The following is a 20,474-nucleotide window of genomic DNA, read 5'->3' as shown; positions in this document are numbered from 1 at the left end:
AATTAAACCACTTTGCCACACTGGGGGCTGCTGAAAGGGTGTTTTAAATGTCAGCGCCGAGTAGCCACTTGTGTTTTCTGGGGCTTTCTGATTAAGAACGGCCTCCCCTGTAAAGACCTCTGCACTGGTTAAGTGACCCCGGGCAGCCTGCCTCGCTGGCCCCGCTCGGTCGGGGTCACCAGGACCCAGCCTGGCTGGAGCCACCTGTGCCAGCAGCTGGTTCCCCCAAGCGCACTCAGTAAACAGGTTTGCTTTGAGGTGGGGAGTTGGCAGCAACTCTGGGATCCGAGCCTCGGAAAATGACGCCCCTCGTGGGGCTTGAAGAAGCGGGTTTTGGAAGAGGGTTCTTGTTTTAAAGACCCAGTGTTGGGGTCTCCCGAGAGTCCCCTGGGTATAGCTCCCTTCCCCCGGGAGCTGCAATATACTGGGGACCACTCCCCAAACCCCAGGAGAAAGCAGGATGCCCAGGGTGTGGGCGCCCATGGGCAGGAGCCTCACGACCGTGGCCAGCACCAGGAGGGGACATCCAAACTGGCCTCTGCAGCACTGTTGACCACTTTGACCCCTTGCCCCTCCAGGGAGGCGGCTGGCATGTCCCAACAGGTGAAAATCCACCCCAGCCCCCCGCTGCCCCAGCCCCAGAGGGCTCCGCCCTGGGCCACAGTTGGCACTTTACACCTGGCCTCGGGTCCTGCCTCCGTTGCAGCAGCCCCGCTCGCCCCCTACACCGGCCAAGAGCCTGCTTTGGCTCCCCCTCACCCTCGGGGAACGGCCCGAGCTCCAGGTGCAGCATCCAAGGCCCCTGCTCACCAGGAGACACATGTACGGCGGTTCATTCACTCTGGCGGCTGGGAGGTTTTCCATCCTGAGAACATTCCCGTTGATCCATCCCCTGCAGATGGTCCGACGGCTCTGTTCCCAGTCTTGCCCATTGCAAGTGCTGTCGTGAGACTGCTCCTGTGTGGTCCCTGCGCACGTGGGCACGGGTGGCCCCGGGTGCGCCCAGAAGGGGAACCGCAGGCTTGGGCGTGCTGGTCTTCACTTCATCAGGAGACCCCACTGCCCTCTCTGGGACCAGTGCTGTCCCCCTCGAGTCCTTCCCTCCCCCTCCCTTGTCACTGTGACAGCTGGTCCCTGATGTGCATTTGTGAATCGAGGACCCATTGAATGACTCATAACAGTGGCTCGGTGCCAGGTGACTCCCACCCACCCCTCTGGTCCTGGGAACAGGGAAAGTGGTTGGCTTTTTTTTTTTTTTTTTTTAATATTTATTTAATTAATTAATTTATTTGGCTGCTCCAGGTCTTAGTTGCGGCATGCGGGATCTTTAATTGAGGCATGCGGGATCTTTAGTTGCAGCATTCGGGATCTAGTTCCCTGACCAAGGATCGAACCTGGGCCCCCTGCATTGGGAGCATGGTGCCCTAACCACTGGACCACCAGGGAGGTCCTGGGAAAGCGGTTCTTGATCCTCTTGCTTTGGAGGTGAGGACAGGGGCGCTTGGTGTGACCCAGGCCAACAGGGGAGTGAAATTCAAGTGCAGGTTGGTTGGTCCCCACCCGGCTATGTGCTGGGTCCCAGCTGTGGACACGGGCGTGGGCTGGGAGGAGACACGGGGCAGCAAAGGCAGACGTGCCTTTCCCTGGGTTTTCACGTGAACCTCCAGAGGCCTCTGAAGGTCCCATGGGGACGAGCTCGGGGCCGGTGGAGGCGGAGAGTAGGCATGGGGGCGAGGAGCTGGGGCCAGCAGAGCGCGCCGGCAGCACAGGGAACGTCTCAGTCGGTCCCGACGGTGATAAAGGCGGCAATCGGATTTCATCTGTGAATGATAAACTGGTTTCACACGACAGGGAAAGTGGTGCTTACGTTGTATTAATACTTACTGGTACTTGCTGACGTTGCAGCTTCGTTGTTGTCTTTGCCCCGCATCAGAGTGATTCCATAAAGATACGAGGAAAGCTGCAGCTCGAGAAGCTGCCCAGGCGCTCAGTGGGCGCGGGGCGGGAAGCAGGCCGCCTTCTCCCGGGGCGCCCGGCGTGGTTCCTGGATGTCTGGGGCTACTGCCCCACTTTGCTCACCCAGCCGGACAGAGGCAGGAGCCTCGTGGGGTGTGGAGAGCAGGGGCCCCTCTCTGGTCAGCTCAGCACACACTTTCGCGGCCAGTGGAGGGGCTGGAGGAGCGGACGCCCCCTTCCCTGCCGTCCTTGAAGGCCCGCAGACCTGACGGTGAGCGTCCGGGGCCCCAGCTGCCCTGACCTGACCCCAGGGCCCACGGTGGGACACCAAGCCTCCCGGATGAGGTTAATCGAGGTCACAGGCACTGTGCCCGGATACAGGACGCTCAGGACACAGGGCACTCCTCCTCCTCCTCCTCCTCCTGCCGGGAGCCAGGATCCCGGGCGGCTCCTGCTCTGTGTCCACGCTGCTGGCTGGAGCCCAGCCACGCAGGTCAGATGAGGAGACAGAGGGACGTGTGCTTTAGAAACGTCCGTCTCTGGGTGGTTAGCCTCGTTCCTCGGGGACCACCGCTCCGGTGATGAAGCCTGAGCCCCTTAAGGGTCAGGCTGTGACCCGGCCTCGGCTCTCCCTGCCCAGCCCGGAAACCCTCCGCTGGCTGCTAATCACCCCAGGGCTCCCGGCTCCCAGGCCGCGCTCGCCGGCCCTCCTCCCCACCAAGCTCCGGGTCCCGAATCCTCTCCGCCGGCCCAGAGTCCCAGCCCAGGGTTCACCTTGCGCCACGAGGATGTTTGTGGGCACCTGAGCAGGGGATGCCAGGGAAGGGCCGGCAGCCCCCCTGGGATGAAACCAGGGGACAGGCCTGCAGGGACATTTAGGGACTGAGGACACGGGGGTCCCAGGAACCCCGCCCCCCGCAAATTGTCTGGGGTTCTTGGCCACGTGGTGGCCAAGGGCTCAGGCTCTGGCGAGAGCCGGGCCCTACCAGAGGCTGGCCGTGGGGCACCGGCCCCCTTTCTCGACATCCCTCGGTGGGGAGGAGGCGTGGCAGAGGTAAATGCTCTGGTAAATGGGAAGGGAATCGGCAGCGCCTGGCTGGCTTCCTTTAGCAAAACTCAGCTTCTGCTTTTTCTTTCCTGGTGGGCGATGAAGAGACACAGAAGCCCTGGTCGAGCTCCTGCCCGGTCCAGGCATGGCGCGAAACCCCCTGCTGTTTAGACACAGCAACAAGTCGCTCCTGTGCAGACGACTGTATCCCCAACCACTCAGGATGCAGACCTTTGCCGTGAACTGATTTGGGCTGTGCTTCCGGAAGTGGGCGGGGCGGGTGGCTGAAGGTGACCAGCTGGACGGCTGCTTTCCCTGCTCTTTTTTTTTTTCTTTAATATTTATTTGTTTATTTATTTAGGCTGCGCCGGGTCTTAGTTGCAGCATGTGGGATCTAGTTCCCCGACCAGGGGTGGAACCCGGGCCCCCTGCATCGGGAGCACGGAGCCTTCCCCACTGGACCACCAGGGAAGTCCCTGCTTTCCCTGCTCTCGAGTGATGGCTTTCCCCAGAAGGAACCAGGAAGCGTATCCTGGGGTGGGCCCCGGGGGCACAGACGACCTTCCCTTTCGCCTCGGCAGAGGGCAAAGGCTCAAGGCTCTGGGTCAAGAGCGTGGCCTCGGGACGTCCCTCTCCAGCCCCAGGGCCTCAGTGGACAAAGACTGCCCCGCTAGCTGCCCTGTGGTGGCAGGTGAGCTCTCTTAGGAGCCTCGCCCACCTTGTTCAACGCAGTCTCGACAGGAAACACATCGTGTGGATGTCATTTCTTTAGGACAGCTTCCCTGTCGGTTTTTCTAGAGTTTTATCTGCATTTCTGTGTTGACATAGACACTGGTCTTCATACAAATGAGGAGAAACCCAACCCTCCTGAATGTCCCACAGCAACGGCCTGGTGGGGAGGGGGCTGAAGACCAGAGACACCGAGCTGTGGCCACCTGACCAGCCCGTTCCCTCCCCAGGGCGGTGGTGCCAGTTTCTGGGGCTTAATCCCAATGTCCATGGCTAGTGCTGCCCTCACCTTGAGGGGGCCCTGGGACCCACTTGGAGCTCCATGAATATCACTCCCAGGTCTTCAGAAGCCCTATGAGAGGGGAAGGCTGAGCTCCCATTTCTCAGATGGGGAGACTGAGTCCCAGGTCACACGGGCAGCACTGGGTGTGGGAGACGGGAGTGAAGGCTGCACCCTCTCCCCAGGAGGCCTTCAGGAAGGACCTGGCTTAGCCGGAGACTGATGTCCAGGGCCACCGGGAGTGTCCTGTGGGAGGGAGCTGGCCCTGCACAACCTTCTTCAGCTCCCCCCTTCCACCGCCCGCCGGCCCAGCACCTCCTTGGATGGATGGACTCTTGACGTCTGAGTCATCCATGGCTCGGCCAGTCATCCTGACCTCCTGACGGCCTTCCTTCCTGTGTCTGCTGGCGCTCCGGGCTCCGAGCGAGGTTAGCGGACGAGGAGCCATCGTGGCTTCCTGTGTGTCCTGTGTGTCCTGCACCATGGCGTGGCCCATTCGGGGCGGGGCAGGGCAGGGTCCAGCCTTTCTCCAGCGGCACGTTCCTTCTCTTCTCGCGGCTGCCTGCTCTTAGCCGAGAAGAGGCCTGAGCTTTCAGCCGAGAGTCCCGTGGCCTCAGGAAAACGCCTTCAGCCTCTGGGCCTGAGTTCCTCCACCTGTAAACCGAGGGGGAGACTGCGTGGTGCCCACCAGACACTCGCTTCACGTCGTTTGGTTTCTCTGAAGGGAAAGCAGAGCTCCCTTGGCAAGTCCACTGAGCACCGATTGAGAAGTTTCTCTCCTCTGGGTTCTGAGATTTTAAAACAGAAAACTTTTCCCTCCATCCATATCCCGCAGCCTCTGAGCGGTGATCTGTGGCCCTTTCTGCCCAGTGATTGGGTCATGACACGTGGACAGGAGTTCAGAGGGCAGGATGTGTCTCTCTGGTGACTGTCGGTGCTCACGGGGTCAAGGCGCTCGGCCCCCTCCCCATGTGGACAGGAGCCCGGGCCCCCCGGATCGTGAGAGCCAAGTGTCCCCCAGAAGGTAGCACGAGACCACACGTGCATTCACACGGCCACTACCCCCCATCACTGCATTCCCAGGTGGCTCTTGCCACGGCAACCCCTCCCTGGTGCCATCATATGAGAAAGCCCCTCTGTGCGGCCAGCTCTGCCAGTGCTGAACGGAAATAAGTTCTTAAAATAGCTTCTGGTGGTGGGCTTCCCTGGTGGCGCAGTGGTTGAGAATTTGCCTGCTAATGCAGGGGACACGGGTTCGAGCCCTGGTCTGGGAAGATCCCACATGCCGCGGAGCAACCAGGCCCGTGAGCCACAACTGCTGAGCCTGGGCGTCTGGAGCCTGTGCTCCACAACAAGAGAGGCCACGATAGTGAGAGGCCCGCGCACTGCGATGAAGAGTGGCCCCTGCTTGCTGCAACTAGAGAAAGCCCTAGCACAGAAACAAAGACCCAACATAGCAATCAATCAATCAATCAATCAATCTTTAAAAAAAAAAAAAATAGCTTCTGGTGTCCCGGGTGCAACCGGAAGCAGGGTTGGGTCTCCTCTGGGGGCACGTGTCTGAGGGTCGGTGGTTTGGGTTTGGTGGGTCAGGCTGGGGAAAAGGCGTGTGGAAGCCCTCAGTGTCTGTACGTGCAGTGTCTGTACAGTGTCCCCCACTCCACCAGCCTCCCAAACTCACACTCCAGGGAAACCCTCTGTGCCACCAGCGTTAAATCGAAAACGTGTGAATGTTGCCAATTTGGGGATGGACGCCCGCTCCAAGCTCCTGGAGGGGCTGTGTGTGGTCTGCGTTTGGTCCAGGGCTAAGCTTGGTCTGCCTTGTGCCCTCCCGCCCACTGCGGCAGCTCACGCTGACAGCCGTCCTGAGAGGTTGGTGTGAGGTCGTCTGTGGTTGACAGTTGTGGAAACTGAGGGACGGAGAGGCTGGGGAACACCCCCGGGGCATGCAGCTGGTCAGGGTCGGAGGTTGGGTTCAGGGTCAGGAGGAGACGCGTGGTCTGTCCAGGGACAGGCCAGGTTAGAGCAGGGGTCAGCCCTGAATTGTGAGTCCCGTGAGTGGAGAAAGTTCTGGAAAAGGGCGTCCAGGTGGGGCATTGCCCTGCGTCTCTGCCTCCCCGGCTGTGAGGCTTGGGGAACTCTCCCTCCTCTCAGCCCTGCCCACGTGGCCTGGGGGAGGGACCATGAGGCCATGTGGAGCGTGGGGCAGGGCTCAGTGTGGCCCCCATCCCACTCCTGCCCTCCTCTCCTCCTGCAACCAGGAAAGAGGACTGAGTTCACCGACCTGCTGCGTGTCCCAGGGCCAGGGTGCGTGGGAGACACAGCTGGCCGCGTGGCTCTGGCGCTTCTCGTGCCGCTGGCTGTGACTGCCAGTCTCCCTGCTGCCAGCGCGCAAGGCCCTTGGACTCAGCTTAGCAGGCCCGTTTGGAAAGCCCGGGCAGGAGGCCTGCTCACGGATGGTGCCCGAGATGTGGCAGACGAAGGCCAGGGTGGACCCGGGCTCGGGGTGCCGCGTGCTGTTGTCCTGTCCAGTCCTGGAGACGGGCCGGTCCCCAAGACTGGCTTTCTGTCTGCTTTGGGAACACGTTTACATAGACAGGACGGGGCCACTTCAAAACCCATTCACACACGCCAAGGGTCCTGCTGAGAGGGGGGCTCTGTGAGGTCTGGGGTCTCGCTGGGCGCAGGAACTGGAGCCAAGCCCAGGGGGTTGGGGGCAGGCTTGCCTCGTGGAGTGGGGCTCTGGGTGACCGTGTGTGCAGGTTTGAAGGAGTCCTGCTCCCCTGCCCCTCAGCGGTTCCCTGAGCATCTCCTGTCAGGGTCCCAGAGTTGGACCCTGGGGGCCCCCGGCCCTCCTTGTCTGGTGACCTCCATCAGACACTTCACCAAGCTCCTGCTCGGGCCGGTACCTGGGCTGGACTCCAGGATCCACCATCCAGCAGGGCAGCAGAGATGAGAAAGGCCAGCTCTGAGCCATCGGGTCGGGGTCTGGGATGAGAGCAGCCTTTGTGAGGCCGGGCACTGCCCGCCCTGCTCAGCACCCTGTTCCCTTTCCTGAGCCACACGGTGAAAGGCCTGGTTGCAGGCTGGCTCTGGGGTCTGTCCCCTGACGAGGGAGAAAGCTGCTGAACTGAGCACAGCGGGAAGCCTGGGACGCTGGTTTCCCGTTCTTACTTCTTCACACTTCCTCATGTTCGTGCACTTTACTCTGGTTATTGCGGGGGAGGTGAGCACGTGCACCCCGTGATGGAGACGGGGAGATAGGAGCTGGCGAGCAGAGGGGCCTTCCCCAGGTTGGCCCAACGAGAGAGGGGCCACTCCAGGACTGGCACCTGGAGAGGCTGACCCCGAGGCTGTCCCTGCCGGGACACCAGGGTGGACGTCCCTCCCAGGCACCCGCTCGGCGCCCCAGTTCCGGGCACAGCCAGGTCTGACCCGCTTCCTGCACCCAGACGTGCGCCAGGCTTTGTGCTGATGCTTGGGGCCCGCTCCCTTTAGCCCCCTCCCGCCCCTGCAGCGGGAACTCTTCCTGTCGTGGACGAGGAGACTGGGCACGGAGAGCAAGGGTGCCACATGTGGCTGGTGTTAGAGCCAGAACCCCGAGCCCAGCCCCAAGCCCAGTCCGTCCCCATCCCGTGTACAGACACCTGCCTCCTGGGCACCTCCCACCTGCCTCGGCCGCGAGCGGGCTTCTCCAGGGTTTCCCAGGCTGCCCCAGGGACTCCACCGATGGAGGAAAAATGTGAAGTTATCTTGGACTTTCATGCCCCTTTTTGTCCCCCTTAAAATGCTTAGAGCTGTGACCGCGGTCATAAGGAGCTCGTTTTTCTTGACAAAACTGCAGCTATAAACTCTCCGGTGCTGGTGAAATAGCCTCTGAGATGATTGTTGCTGCTGGTATCGATAAATTCCAACACGGAGCAGAAAGGTCAGGCCCTGCCAGATAAAATGTCTCTTCGGCTTGTTAATTAAAGGTTTATAAGGATGTGGAAAAACGCGCTCTGGGGTAAGCCTTGGAGCGAAGAGAAGCAAATAGGTGGCGATCAGAGGATGGACAGGGGGCGGAAGGGGGCTTTGGCGTTCCCGGAAGAAACCCACGGTTCCCAGAAGCGGGGTGGCGGAGGGACCCTGCTCAGCCGCCTCTTTGTAGCAAACTCCTCCCCAAAGCCTGGGACTTCGGGCTTTGACCCAGGGAGTCATCCGTTCTTCCGTGTTCCTCCTGGTGCTGCGGCACAGAGGGCACCCCACACACGGTAAGGTGCTCCTTAACGAGCCATCGGGCACCCCGAGTCCCTGGCAGTCATATAAATGCCAGCCGTCGGGTTGGAGTCAGGCAGTATTTTAGTTCATGGAGTCAGCAAGCGAACGATCTTTGTGCTGTGAACATCCCGCAGGCCTTCGGTATTCCCCCCGTGGCGGGTCCTATTTCTTTCTTGGTAACTGAGTATTTGAGAACGAGGTCAAAGTAAAGCTCCCCTTATCTTTCCCCGTACCCACTCCGACCTCGGGGCTCTGCCCCCCGCAGCAGCCTCCACCCACCCCTCCCTCTCGTGGTCCCCTCCCTCCCCCTCCCTGATTGCGAATTTCTAAGGTGTGTGGACCCATGTCCCCGGTGTCCCAAGTCAGGAGAGAGGACTGAGCGCCGACCTGCAATGAAGCCTTAGAACCACAGATGGTGGCATCCGCAAGACACACGGACCAGAGCAAAAGAGGTACCCAGAGGAGAATCCATATGGAAATACACAGGACACAGGCGCCCAAGTGGATGCCAGAGAATGGAGTAGCTGGTACAAAAACACACCCGGACACACAGCAACCCTCACGCCTTGCCATGTGCAGAGACACACGGACTGGCAAAACACACAGATGGCACACACCCCTCGTCTGGAGGGCTTGACTGGGGATCCTAGCCAGAAGGGAGTCCCCGGGGAAGGCAGCTTTGTGCCTGTTCTCTGGCTCCTGTAGGTGTTGGGCATGGATTTGCCCTTGTGTTCCTGGGGCCCTGGGATCTTCCGGCTGCCCATCACCCGTGCAGGAACCCCTGCACCCAGGGGACCACACAGCTCCGCTCACTGATGGAGTGAAGTGCCCGTGTGGGCCTTTCATCACAGAACCTGCTGGATGGACAAACCAGCTTCTTCTCATCCTGTGGTCCCCAGGTTGATGGAATCGTCTGGAAGCTTGTGAGTCAAATGGTGCTCCCTCCGTGCCTGCCTCTCACCTGCCCAGGTCTGGGCCGGGGCCCAGGGGTTGTGATGCCGATGAGACAGCAGGTCCAGGGGAGGGAGAGGGCACAGCCTTCTACGCGCATCCCTTTGCAGAAGGCGGGCAGAGTCTTTAAAATGGGCATTGGGCAGGGCTCACCTAGCAGTGCTGGAGAGGGACTGAAAACGGCACTGTGGATTGAGACGCTTCCTCTTAAAGTGACCGCATCTGTTTGGATGCTCTCTGCGTTGCATATAAAGCTCTGTTCCAACAAACGTCCACAGTGAATTTCCAGTTAAATGTGGATAATTTGGCTTCATGCAGAGAGGCAAGCAGCTGGCTGGAAGGACGTGAACCTCAGAGTTTTGCCCACTTAGGGCAGGTGGAAAATTCCAGAGGAGGGAGGAACCATCCCATCATAATCAGGAGAAGCAGCTCTGTGGGTTGTGGGCCTCTGCTGTGTCATTTGGAGAAGGATGACACTCATTGCAGGGACAGAGAGCTATAAGGGGGGAAATAGGGAGGAGGTTTATTTTTAGCAGCTTTGTTGGAATAATATATACAATAAATTATCATATTTAAAGTGTGCAAGATGTTTGACATAGGTCTACACCTGTGAAACCATCACCGGAATCAAGATAGTAAACACACCCTTGACCCTCAAAAATTTCCCTGTGTCTTTGATCCCTTCCTCCGATCCCCTCATCTCCACACAACCTCTGATCCCTTTAGATGAGTTTGCATTTTCTGGAATTTCATATAAATGGCATCATACAATAATAAGTCTTTTTTTTTGTCTGGCTCCATTCAGCAAAATTACTTTGAGATTCATCCACGTTGTGTGTATCAATTGCTTATTCCTTTTTTATTTCTGAGTCATATTCCATTGGGTGGATTTGCCACAGTTTGTTCATCTGTGGACCTGTTGATGAACATCTGGGCTGTTTCCAGTTTGGGCGATCACAAGTAGAGCTGCTGTGAACATTCCGGAACAAGCCTCTGTGTGGGCGTGTGCTTTCACTTCTCTTGGGTAATGCCTAGGGGTAGAATGTTTTAGTTGGGACTGCTATAACAAAATACCACCCACTGGGGGGGGGGCGGTGGGGGGGGCTTAAACAACAGACATTTATTTCTCACAGTTCTGGAAGCTGGGAGGTCCAAGATCAAGGTGCTGGCTGATTTGGTTTGCGGTGCAAACCCTCTTCCTGATTTGCAGATGGATGCTGTCTTTGTCCATTCGGGCTGCTATAACAAAATACCACAGACTGGGTGGTTACTGTAAACAGAAGTTTATTGCTTACAGTTCTAGAGGCCGGAAGTTGGAGATGATGGTGCCAGCATGGTCAGGTGAGGGCTCTCTTTCCGGCTGCAGACTTCTTGGTGTATTCTTGCCTGGGGGAAGGAGCTAAGAGTCTCTGCAGCCTTTTTTGTAGGCACGAATCCCATTCATTTCATCAGGATTCCCCCCTCCTGGCTTAAGCACCTCCCAAAGGCCCTGCCTTCTAACACCATCACATTGAGAGTTAGGATTCCAACAGGCGAATTTTAGGGGGACACAAACATTTAAACCATGGCAGACTCCTTGCCTTGTCCTCACGTGGCAGAGAGAGAGGGGAAGCAAGCCCTCTTAGGTCTGTCCTTACGAAGGCACTAATCCCATCGTGAGGACTCCACCCTCATGACCTGATCACCCGCAAAGGCTCCATCTCCAAAAGCATCACACTGGGGATTAGTGTTTCAACATACAAATTTTGGGGGGACGGACATCAACATTCAGTCCATAGCAGTAAATGTATATTTAACTTTCTGCGAAACTGCCAAACTGTTCCAGTGTGATTGCACTGCTTTCTGTTCCCAAGAGTAGGGCATGCACTGCTCCACGCCCTCACCAGCTCTGGACTTGGTCAGCCTTTTTTATTGTAGCCGTCTGAATGGGTGCATAGTGGTGTCCTACTGTGGCTTAATTCGCATTTCTCTAACTAATGATGTTTAGTATCTCTTCGTTTGCTTATTTGTCATCAGCATATCTTCTTTAGTGATGTGTTCTGTTCAAATCAGTTTTTAATTGGGTTGTTTGTTTTCCAGTTATTGGGTTTTGACAGTTGTTTTATACATTCTGGATACAAGTCTTTTATCAGATAGGTAATTTGCACATGTTTTTTTCCCAGTCTGTGGCTCGTTTTTTCATTCTTTTAACACTGTCTTTCCAACGTCAGGAGTTTTTGATTTTTTGGAAGTCTAGTGTGTTAATTTGTCCTTATATGGGTTATGCTTTTGGTGTTGTACCCGAGACACTGTGCCTAACCCACAGCCCCAAAGATTTTCTCCTGTGTTTTCTCCTAGAAATTTTACAGTTTTAGGCTTTACATTTAGGTCTCTGATCCATTTGGGTTTTTTAAAAATATATGAAACGTATGGATTAGTTATGTCTTGTTTGTTTTTAATATATGAGTATCTACTTGTTCCAACACCATTTGTGAAACTGTTGTCCTTTCTCCACTATGTTAATGGACTTTGCAGCCTTTGCTGAAAAATCAATTGACCATATATGTTTGAGTCTATTTTCGGACTCTGTTCAGTTCCGTTGATCTATTATTTGCATAACTTAACACCTATACCACACTGTCTCGATTACTGTAGCTTTATAATAGGTCTTAAAGTTGGGAAATATAAGTCCTTCACTTTGTTTGTTTGATGTTTTTTGTTTGTTTCAAGTTGTTTTGGCTATTCTGGGTCCTTTGCATTTCCACATGCATTTAAAAAGGACCTTGTCATTTTCTACCCTTTTCGGGGTTAATTTTGATGGAGGCTGTATTGAAGCCATAGATCGATTTGGGGAGCATTTACATCTTAATAATACTGGCCTCTGATCCATGGTTATGGTATGTCTCTCTCTTTATGCAGGTCTTTTTAAAATTTCTCTCATCAGTGTTTGAAAGTTCTCAGTGTACAGCTCTTAATACAGCTATTGTCGTATTTATCCCTAAGTATTCCTCATTTCTTGATGCTGTTGCAAATGGCAGGTAAACATTTTTTTAAACTTCTAAATGTTTGTGCTAGTATATAGAAATACAGTTGCTTTTTGTATGTTGAACTTGTATCCTACAACCTCGCTAAGCTCAATTATTAGTTCTAACAGCCTTTTTTTGTAGATTCCGTCAGATTTTCTACGTAATTACTACTACCATCTGCAGAGACAGTTTTATTTCTTCTTCCTAATCGGAAGGCCTTTTATTTCTTTTTCTTGCCTTATTGCACTGGCTAGGACTTCTAGTCCAATGGCAACAGGAGTGGTAAGAGAACATCCCTGCCTCATTCCTGATCTCAGTGGAAAAACATTCATCATTAAGTATGATGGTAGCTGTTCATTTTTTATAGATGCCTTTTATCAGGTTAAGGAAGTTACTTGCTCTTCCTAGTTTGCTGAAATTTTTTATCATGAATGGATGTTGAATTTTGTTCAGTGCTTTCTCTGCATACATTGAGATAACCATATCATTTTTTTCTGACTGATTTTCACATGGTGATGCAGCCTTGCATTCCTGGGATAAGTTCAACTTATTCAGGATGTATTATCCTTCATATTATTGCTGGGGTCGATTTGCTAACACTTTGTTAAGAATTCTGGCTTCTAAGTTCAAGAGAGAACCTCTCTGGTCACTGGTGGTTTGGCTGGCCCTGAGTGAGAGATGCCTCTCCCCATCAGGCAGGCTCATGGGGTACAAATGTGGCCATGTGGAACCTCCCCTTCATCAGCTGTAGGTAGTGTTGATTCCTAGAAAAGGGACCTTAGGCAAACGGGCGCCCCAAAACACATCCTCTGTATTTGTGTGGGCCTGGAGTCCCTGGGAGGGTGTCATCTCCCATCTCCACACCCTAAATATCCACCCTGCTGCAGGTGTGGCCATCCCATCATGCGTTGGAAAGAGCCCCGACTCGGAGGCTGAGATCTGAGGGTGTGTTGGGGTGAGCCCTGGTCATGGCCCCTCCTGAGTTAGCACAGTGGAGACATATATCAAGAGCCCAAAATAGTCCTACCTTTTAAAATTTCTACCCATTGATGGACTTCCCTGGTGGTGCAGTGGTTAAGAATCCGCCTGCCAATGCAGGGGACACAGGTTCGATCCCTGGTCTGGGAAGATCCCACATGCTGTGGAGCAACTAAGCCCATGTGCCACAACTACTAAGCCTGTGCTCTAGAGCCCGTGAGCCACAACTACTGAGCCCAAGTGCCACAACTACTGAAGCCTGCGCGCCCTAGAGCCTGTGAGCTGAAACTACTGAGCCCACGTGCTGCAACTACTGAAGCCCACACACCTAGAGGCCGTGCTCCGCAACAAGAGAAGCCACCACAGTGAGAAGCCCCTGCTCACTGCAACTAGAAAAAAGCCCACGTGCAGCAGCGAAGACCCAACGCAGACTAACTAACTAACTAACTAACTAACTAACTAACTAAATAAATAAATAAATAAAATTCCTACCCATTGATTCCTGTTTTCAGACTCTGTCCTACAGAAATACTTTGTGATGCGGAAATGGCTTTATCCATTTGTATATTGCACCACTGTTTATTAATTGGAAAAGGATGGGAATAAAACCCAAATTCCTAGGAGGATGGGATTGGCTGAGGAAATAGCATGATGTCTGCTGAATGAAAGACTCTATAACCATTTAAGGAGTGATTTATGGAGATGGTAAGAACTTCAGGAAACCTTACATGTGTCCTTAAGTACAAGTAGAAAAACAGGTTACACATCACATTCTGTTTGGTGTGAGCGGTGCTGTGTCTTTGGGTAAAATGAGAGTGGACTCCACTCTGGAGAAATGAGAAAAGACAAGTCCAAGGAAACTGGGAAGGAAGGAAGCTCCAAGTTTAGCATGATTTTTTCTTAATTAACCTTCACTGGTTCTTATTATAGCCTCCTTTACTTTGTCAAGACATACATCATGTTTACTAAATAGCCTGTCCTGAAATTTGGCAGGATTATTCAGGTCACAACTATAGGCAAATTGAGCTGTGTGTACTCTGTAAACTTAAGGTAATTTTTATAAATCTAATAAACTCCTTATTCTCCCTTCTCTGTCTTTCCTGCTCTATTCTCTCTCCCTCTTCTCTGTCTCTCAAACTCTCTCCTTCCTTCATTTTCTTTCTGCCCCTTCCTCCCTCCTTTTCACTTTGCATGTTTGTATGTTCATAGATCAAATAAAATAACAAAAAATGTTTGCAGGGAATCAATATGAAAAAAAAACCAAACAGGTTACAGAATTCCCTGTACAGCTATAGAGAAAACGTACTTAAAAGGAAGCTAATGTGAGACAGTGATAGTTTTCCGGGGATGCCATTCTCTTTCTTTTTCTGATTTCCAAAATTTCTTGCATGATACATATTACTTTCGTGATTTAAAAGCTTACCATTAAGGGGCTTCCCTGGTGGCGCAGTGGTTGAGAGTCTGCCTGCCAGTGCAGGGGACACGGGTTCGAGCCCTGGTCTGGGAAGATCCCACATGCCGCGGAGCAACTGGGCCCGTGAGCCACAACTACTGAGCCTGCACGACTGGAGCCTGTGCTCCACAACAAGAGAGGCCGCGATAGTGAGAGGCCCGCGCACCGCGATGAAGAGTGGCCCCCGCTTGCCACAACTAGAGAAAGCCCTCGCACAGATACGAAGACCCAACACGGCCATAAATAAATAAATACATACATACATACATACATACATCGAGGTGCTTAGCACAGGGCCTAGCATATAGCAAGTGCCCACAATAGTAATTATTAAAAAAACAGGGCTTCCCTGGTGGCGCTGTGGTTGAGAGTCTGCCTGCTAATGCAGGGGACACGGGTTCGAGCCCTGGTCTGGGAAGATCCCACATGCCGCGGAGCAACTAGGCCCGTGAGCCACAACTACTGAGCCTGCGCGTCTGGAGCCTGTGCTCCACAACGAGAGAGGCCGCGATAGTGAGAGGCCCGCGCACCGCGATGAAGAGTGGCCCCCGCTCGCCGCAGCTGGATAAAGCCCTCGCACAGAAACCCAACTCTAACAGAAGACCCAACACAGACAAAAATAAAAAAATAAATAAATTCATATTTAAAAACAAAACAAAACAAAACAAAAACTTACCATGAAGAGAGAGGAGAGCAGAGTTCGCTGTCTCCAAGGCCCCCCCTGCGCCGCCAGGCTGGGGAGAGTCGCCAGGTGCCGGCTGAGTGGGGTCGCGTGGGTCCCGGTGCCGTGTCCTGTCTCAGTGCCACCCTCCTCTGTCTTCCAGGCTTTGGGAACCATCACTGCAGTGCCTGTCACGGGTCCTCAGGTGAGCTCCTTGCAGAGGTTGGCCGGGCAAGGAGCGGCAGTGCTACCTCAGGTAAGCAGCCTGCGGGTGGGCCCCGGGCTGTCTGTCTGTCTGTCTGTCCGTCCACAGCCCCTCAGCAGTGAGGTTTAGGTGAGCCCTGAGCTGGGTGCGACGTCGTGGGAGTCCCTTTCCTCTCCTGCCTCCTCTGCCTGCCCTTCAGAGGCGATGTTTGGACCAGACCCAGTTTTTCACACAGTGAGGAATTGAGAAATCAATTTAGTGGGTCATGACCAGGATTTTGTTTTTAATGGAATAAATTAGGCTGGACTAAAAGACAGCAGAAAATACCAAGACCCATCGTAAGCATTTTTTCGTGAACAATTTGTTTCTGGACTGGATCACAACGTAACGGAGATTTTTTAAAATATTTATTTATTTATTATTTTTGGCTGCATTGGGTCTTCGTCGCTGCGCGCGGGCTTTCTCTAGTTGGAATGAACGGGAGCTACTCTGCGTTGTGGTGCGTGGGCGTCTTGTTGCCGTGGCTTCTCGTTGCGGAGCACGGGCTCTAGGCATGCAGGCTCAGTAGTTGTGGCACATGGGCTCAGTAGTTGTGGCTCGCGGGCTCAGTAGTTGTGGCTCGCAGGCTCTAGAGCACAGGCTCAGTAGTTGTGGTGCACGGGCTTAGTTGCTCCACAGCATGTGGGATCTTCCCGGACCAGGGCTTGAACCCGTGTCCCCTGTATAGCAGGCGGATTCTTAACCACTGCGCCACCAGGGAAGTCCTAATGGAGATTTTTGAATATGGGTCACAGTCAAAAAAGTGTTAGAAACTCTGGACAAAAGGGTGCATTTCAGGAGATGGCACAGACGCCAGGCCATGGGCCTGGGTTCCAGCCGGGGTCCCCCACTGGGCTCTACACTTTGGGCAAGTCATCTGGGCTGCGTCTCCTCGTCTGCAGAGAGGGTGGTGCCAGTGCCTCCCTGGCGGCCATGAGGACTGAATCGGGGCGCAAAGCCTTTGTAGCCGGGCCTGGTCTGAAGCAGAAGCCTGCTGGCTACCGCCCAGTACACAGCTTTGCGCGACACCTGCTGCTGAGCTGCGAGGGGCTGCCAGCTGCACAGGTGACAACGGCTCCTGCCTGTCCTGGGGCTGCAGGCCTGGGCAGATGCCCCCAGCTCGAGGACAGTGAGGGGCAGCTGCCCTGGGCCCTCTTGTCCTTGAGGCAGCCTCGCTGAAGGCCCACCTGTGCTGAATTAGACAGGATCCTGTCCCCAAGAGGCTCAGATTCCAGGAGGGGGACAGACAAGGAATCAGACGATTTGAACCCAGAGTGATCGGCCTGAGTCAGAAGGATTCACGGGGGCTGTGGGAGCCTTGAGGAGGCTCATAGCCTGCCTGGGGGTCAGGGAGGGCTTCCTGGAGGAGATGGTGCTAGAAGCAGGGCTCCGAGGGTAGGACGTCTTGGTAGTCCAAGGTGGAGGCAGGCCTCAGGGGGCGAGCACCCCAGAAGGATCCTGGAGCGTGAGGACACGGGGGTGAGAAGAGGAGGCAGGTGGCGGTGGGGAGACCGGAACCGCAGGCCTGGTGGCGCTGGGAGGGGACGTGGGAGCAGGCATAGCACTGGAGACGTCAACAGGGGCCTTCTGGGGGCCTTGGATATTGAGTAATGGAGTTGAGCTTTGCCTGTCAGTGACATGATGGCCATGGGGAGCTATGGAAGGCTTTTGAGCAAGGGAGGGTCAGGACTGGGGGTCCAAGGAAAGGCTTCTGCTCAAGGTCAGTGCTGTTTTCCTAGGAGTTTTCACTCCCACGTACACCCCTCAACTGTAAAAGTCCAAGGGCCACCTCTCCCTCTGCCCCAATATATGCACGCGTGCACACACACACACACACACACACAGGCACACACCCGCGACCAGAGCCCCGGGCCAGTCAGTGCACGCCCAGGACCCGGGCAGCCTTGGCAGGTCCACGGTCTCTCCGCTGCCATCTCCTCACCTCTAACGTGGGAGTCCCTGACCAGGTCGTGTCTGTGCCCCTGTCATCTGCCGTGGCTGTCATCACCCCATCTGTGTGTCTATCTGACCGTGCCACTGTCCCTCCCTCCCCAGGTTAGGCCAAAGACTCTGATTCCAGACAGCCTCCCCATCACCCCGGGCCGGGACCGGCCACCCAAGCAGCCCCCAGCCTTCCAGAAGGCCACCGTGGTCAGTATCAAGAACCCCAGCCCAGCCCTCCCCACTGCCAACAACACCGTGAGCCATGTGCCAACGCCCGGCAGCCAGCCCCGTGCCCTCGCCGAGCCTGCCACCGTCACCTCTCCTCTGAGCAGCGCCGGGGTGGCCTACGCCCTCATCTCCACCGCCCCCAGCAATGCCACCGCCATGGCCCCCAGCACCGCCGTGTCCGTGGTCAGCGACAGCGTCAAAGTCCAGCCCCTCCTCATCAGTGCCGACAACAAGGTGAGGGCGCCCGCGGGCAGGCTCCCCGAGGGGCCAGGTGAAGGGGGCCCGGGCAGAATGAATGACCGGATGGCGGAATGATTCAGTGGCCAAAGGAATGGATGGAGTGTGAACAGAGGACTGAATGAACAGCGTGGGAATGAACAATAAGTGAATGAATCAGTGCGTGAATTGGGGGAGGGGGGCGTGTACAAATGAATGAATGAGTCAGTGGTAGAATGAATGCTGCGTGAATGAGGGTGTGGATGAATGAATGAATTGGCGTGGGAATAATGGGGGTACAAGGGAATGAATATGTGAGCAAAAGACTGTGTGGCTGAATGAATTAATACCAGTAGGAAAAGAATGATTGGTCAATGGATGAATTACTTCACTTGTTGGAATAATTAATTAATAAAATGTGTGGCCAAGTGGACAACTAGAAGAGTCTCTGCCGATGGAGGGAGATAGTCAAGGACTTTTTGGACCCTGGCTGCCTGAACGGAATATCTATGATTTGTTGCCAAGATTTAAAACTAAAACTAAGATCCTCTTTCTGTTCCCCTCTGAGCTCCTTGATGATTGTGTGAGGTGTTTGGGGCTGCATAGGAGGTGCCGTTTCCTCTCTTTGGCCTCTTTTCCTCTGTTTCCAATTCAGGGTCCACCAGGCTGCCCCTCTCTTGCTTATGGCCCGTGTCCCCTACTTCCCAGCCCGAGTGTCAGCCGCTTTCCTGCAGCCATATGTTACTGCACTCAGTATATTTCTGGGTATGTTTTTGAGCTCTCCCACTTACGGACAGTATCCCCAAGGATTCTCCAAGCCTAAAGAGTTATCGCCAGCCAGGGTCGGATGGCAAGTTCCAGTGAGGAAACATGCACCCCAGGATGGTACCTGGTCCAGAGGGGGTGCTTAGCAGACGTTTGTTGGTTCAGTGTGCCTGTTTCACTGCAACCTCACTAGCATTCAGTGTTGTCATTTTTAAACACTTTTTGCTCATTTAGTTGATGCAAACAGATGCTGGTCGTTGAAAGTGGAACTCCTTTGGTTAGTATTGAACTTGAAGGTTTCCCTGTACTTTTCAGGAATCCTGTCTCCTTCCACGTGACTCATCTGAGGATATTCTTTGCCCTTTTTTCTGTGGGGGATCTTACTGTTTTCTTCCCATGAATATAAAAAGGGAGCATTTTTTTCCATCCAGAGAATTCTGGGATTTCAAAATTATGATACAAAGAAGAACAAAGTCCTTTCCCTTAAGCCAGTAGAAAAATGGGATGCATTTTCTCTTCATACGTAAGAGCTTCAAATTCACAAGTCACAGAAAAAAAAAAAAGAAAAAAAAAGTCTGCTGCAAGTATCCGAGAAAAAAATTCACAAGTCACTATGTGTTCTTAGGAGGGAAAAACAGTTCGAGTCACTCCTGGTTGAGGCCAGACCCAGGGCTGCTCCTGGTAAATTCTTTTACCTAGATCCATGAAAAAGATAACGATTCTTTCCCAATTCAATGTCCAAAAAAATGAATAAGTTAGATGATTCACAGGTGAAGGAGACTGTGGCCTAGGGAGAGGCCGGGCAGCAGAAGTCAATCTCAAACTTCTCAGCTCCAGGCACCTCACCCTAACCAATGAGACCTGAACCCCATGAGGACCGCTGGATCGGGTCTACTCTGCCTGATGCTGAGTGGGGTCTAGACTCCCCTCCCCCTCTCCATCCCCCCAGGATTGGCAGGGCCCCTCAGAGTGAGCAAAACGGGACCTCCTTCCTCCCACCTGCCCGAACCCCCAGGCCAGGTTTGAGCACCTCGGAGACAGTGGCCTGGGTGGGGGGGGAGGAAGGGGCAGGGTGGGAGTTGGGGGTGCAGGGCAGGCAGCCAGACAGACCCGGGAAGGGTCCCAGCCCCTCTGCTCCCTAACCTGATGACCTCAGGCAGGGAGCACGTGTGAGCCCTCTCAGCCTCAGTTTCCCTGCATGTGAACTGGGGAGAAAGAAACCAACCTGCCTTGAGTTCTTGCCGCCTGAATCTTCACAGCCTGCCTGGAAGTAGGTATTGCGAAGGTGTTACTGATAAGGAAGCTGAGGCTCAGAGATGTGAAGTGACCTCCCCGAGGGCACACAGCTGGGAGACAGTAGCATAGGATTGGACCCAGGCCTTCTGGTTCCTAAATCAGAACCGTTTCTCATGCAGACTCTCCTTAGGGTGCAGGCACCCCGTGGACTGGAGAGGTGGGTGCAAGCCTCCTCGTTCCTCTGTGATCCCACCATTCGAGGCCCCGTGCCCGTCTGGGGCGGACACGCCTGGCCCTGGGCCCTGTGGGCCTGCCCTCCCTGGGCCCTCCAGTTCCCCCCTCACCCCTCTGCCCCGTCTCCAGGTCATCATCATTCAGCCTCAAGTGCAGACGCAGCCCGAGAGCACGGCGGAGTCGCGGCCACCCACAGAGGAACCATCTCAGGGAGCTCAGGCCACCAAAAAGAAGAAGGAAGACCGGCCCCCGAACCAGGAGAACCCCGAGGTGGGTGGCTGTGGTC

General features: G+C 54.5%; 1 protein-coding gene across 4 annotated transcripts in view; it reads left to right on the top strand.

Annotated features, from left to right (window-relative positions):
- PHF21B (PHD finger protein 21B) overlaps positions 1-20,474 on the top strand; it is a 99,224-nt gene that overhangs the window by 58,300 nt on the left and 20,450 nt on the right. For 2 of the 4 annotated variants that reach the window (XM_082350859.1, XM_082350860.1), the window contains exons 3-5: positions 15,485-15,577; positions 17,621-17,971; positions 20,318-20,458. In XM_082350859.1, the coding sequence (XP_082206985.1) occupies positions 15,485-15,577; positions 17,621-17,971; positions 20,318-20,458 (585 nt within the window). Of the gene's footprint in view, positions 1-15,484; positions 15,578-17,620; positions 17,972-20,317; positions 20,459-20,474 lie in introns of those variants that run through there. The other 2 variants (XM_082350862.1, XM_082350861.1) reach the window with 2 other exon arrangements.

This window comes from Balaenoptera borealis, assembly GCF_965194805.1.
Source record: "Balaenoptera borealis genome assembly, chromosome: 13".
Taxonomy (NCBI): domain Eukaryota; kingdom Metazoa; phylum Chordata; class Mammalia; order Artiodactyla; family Balaenopteridae; genus Balaenoptera; species Balaenoptera borealis.
The sequence above is the reverse complement of the archived record's forward strand: the minus strand, read 5'-3'. Positions and strand labels throughout refer to the sequence as shown.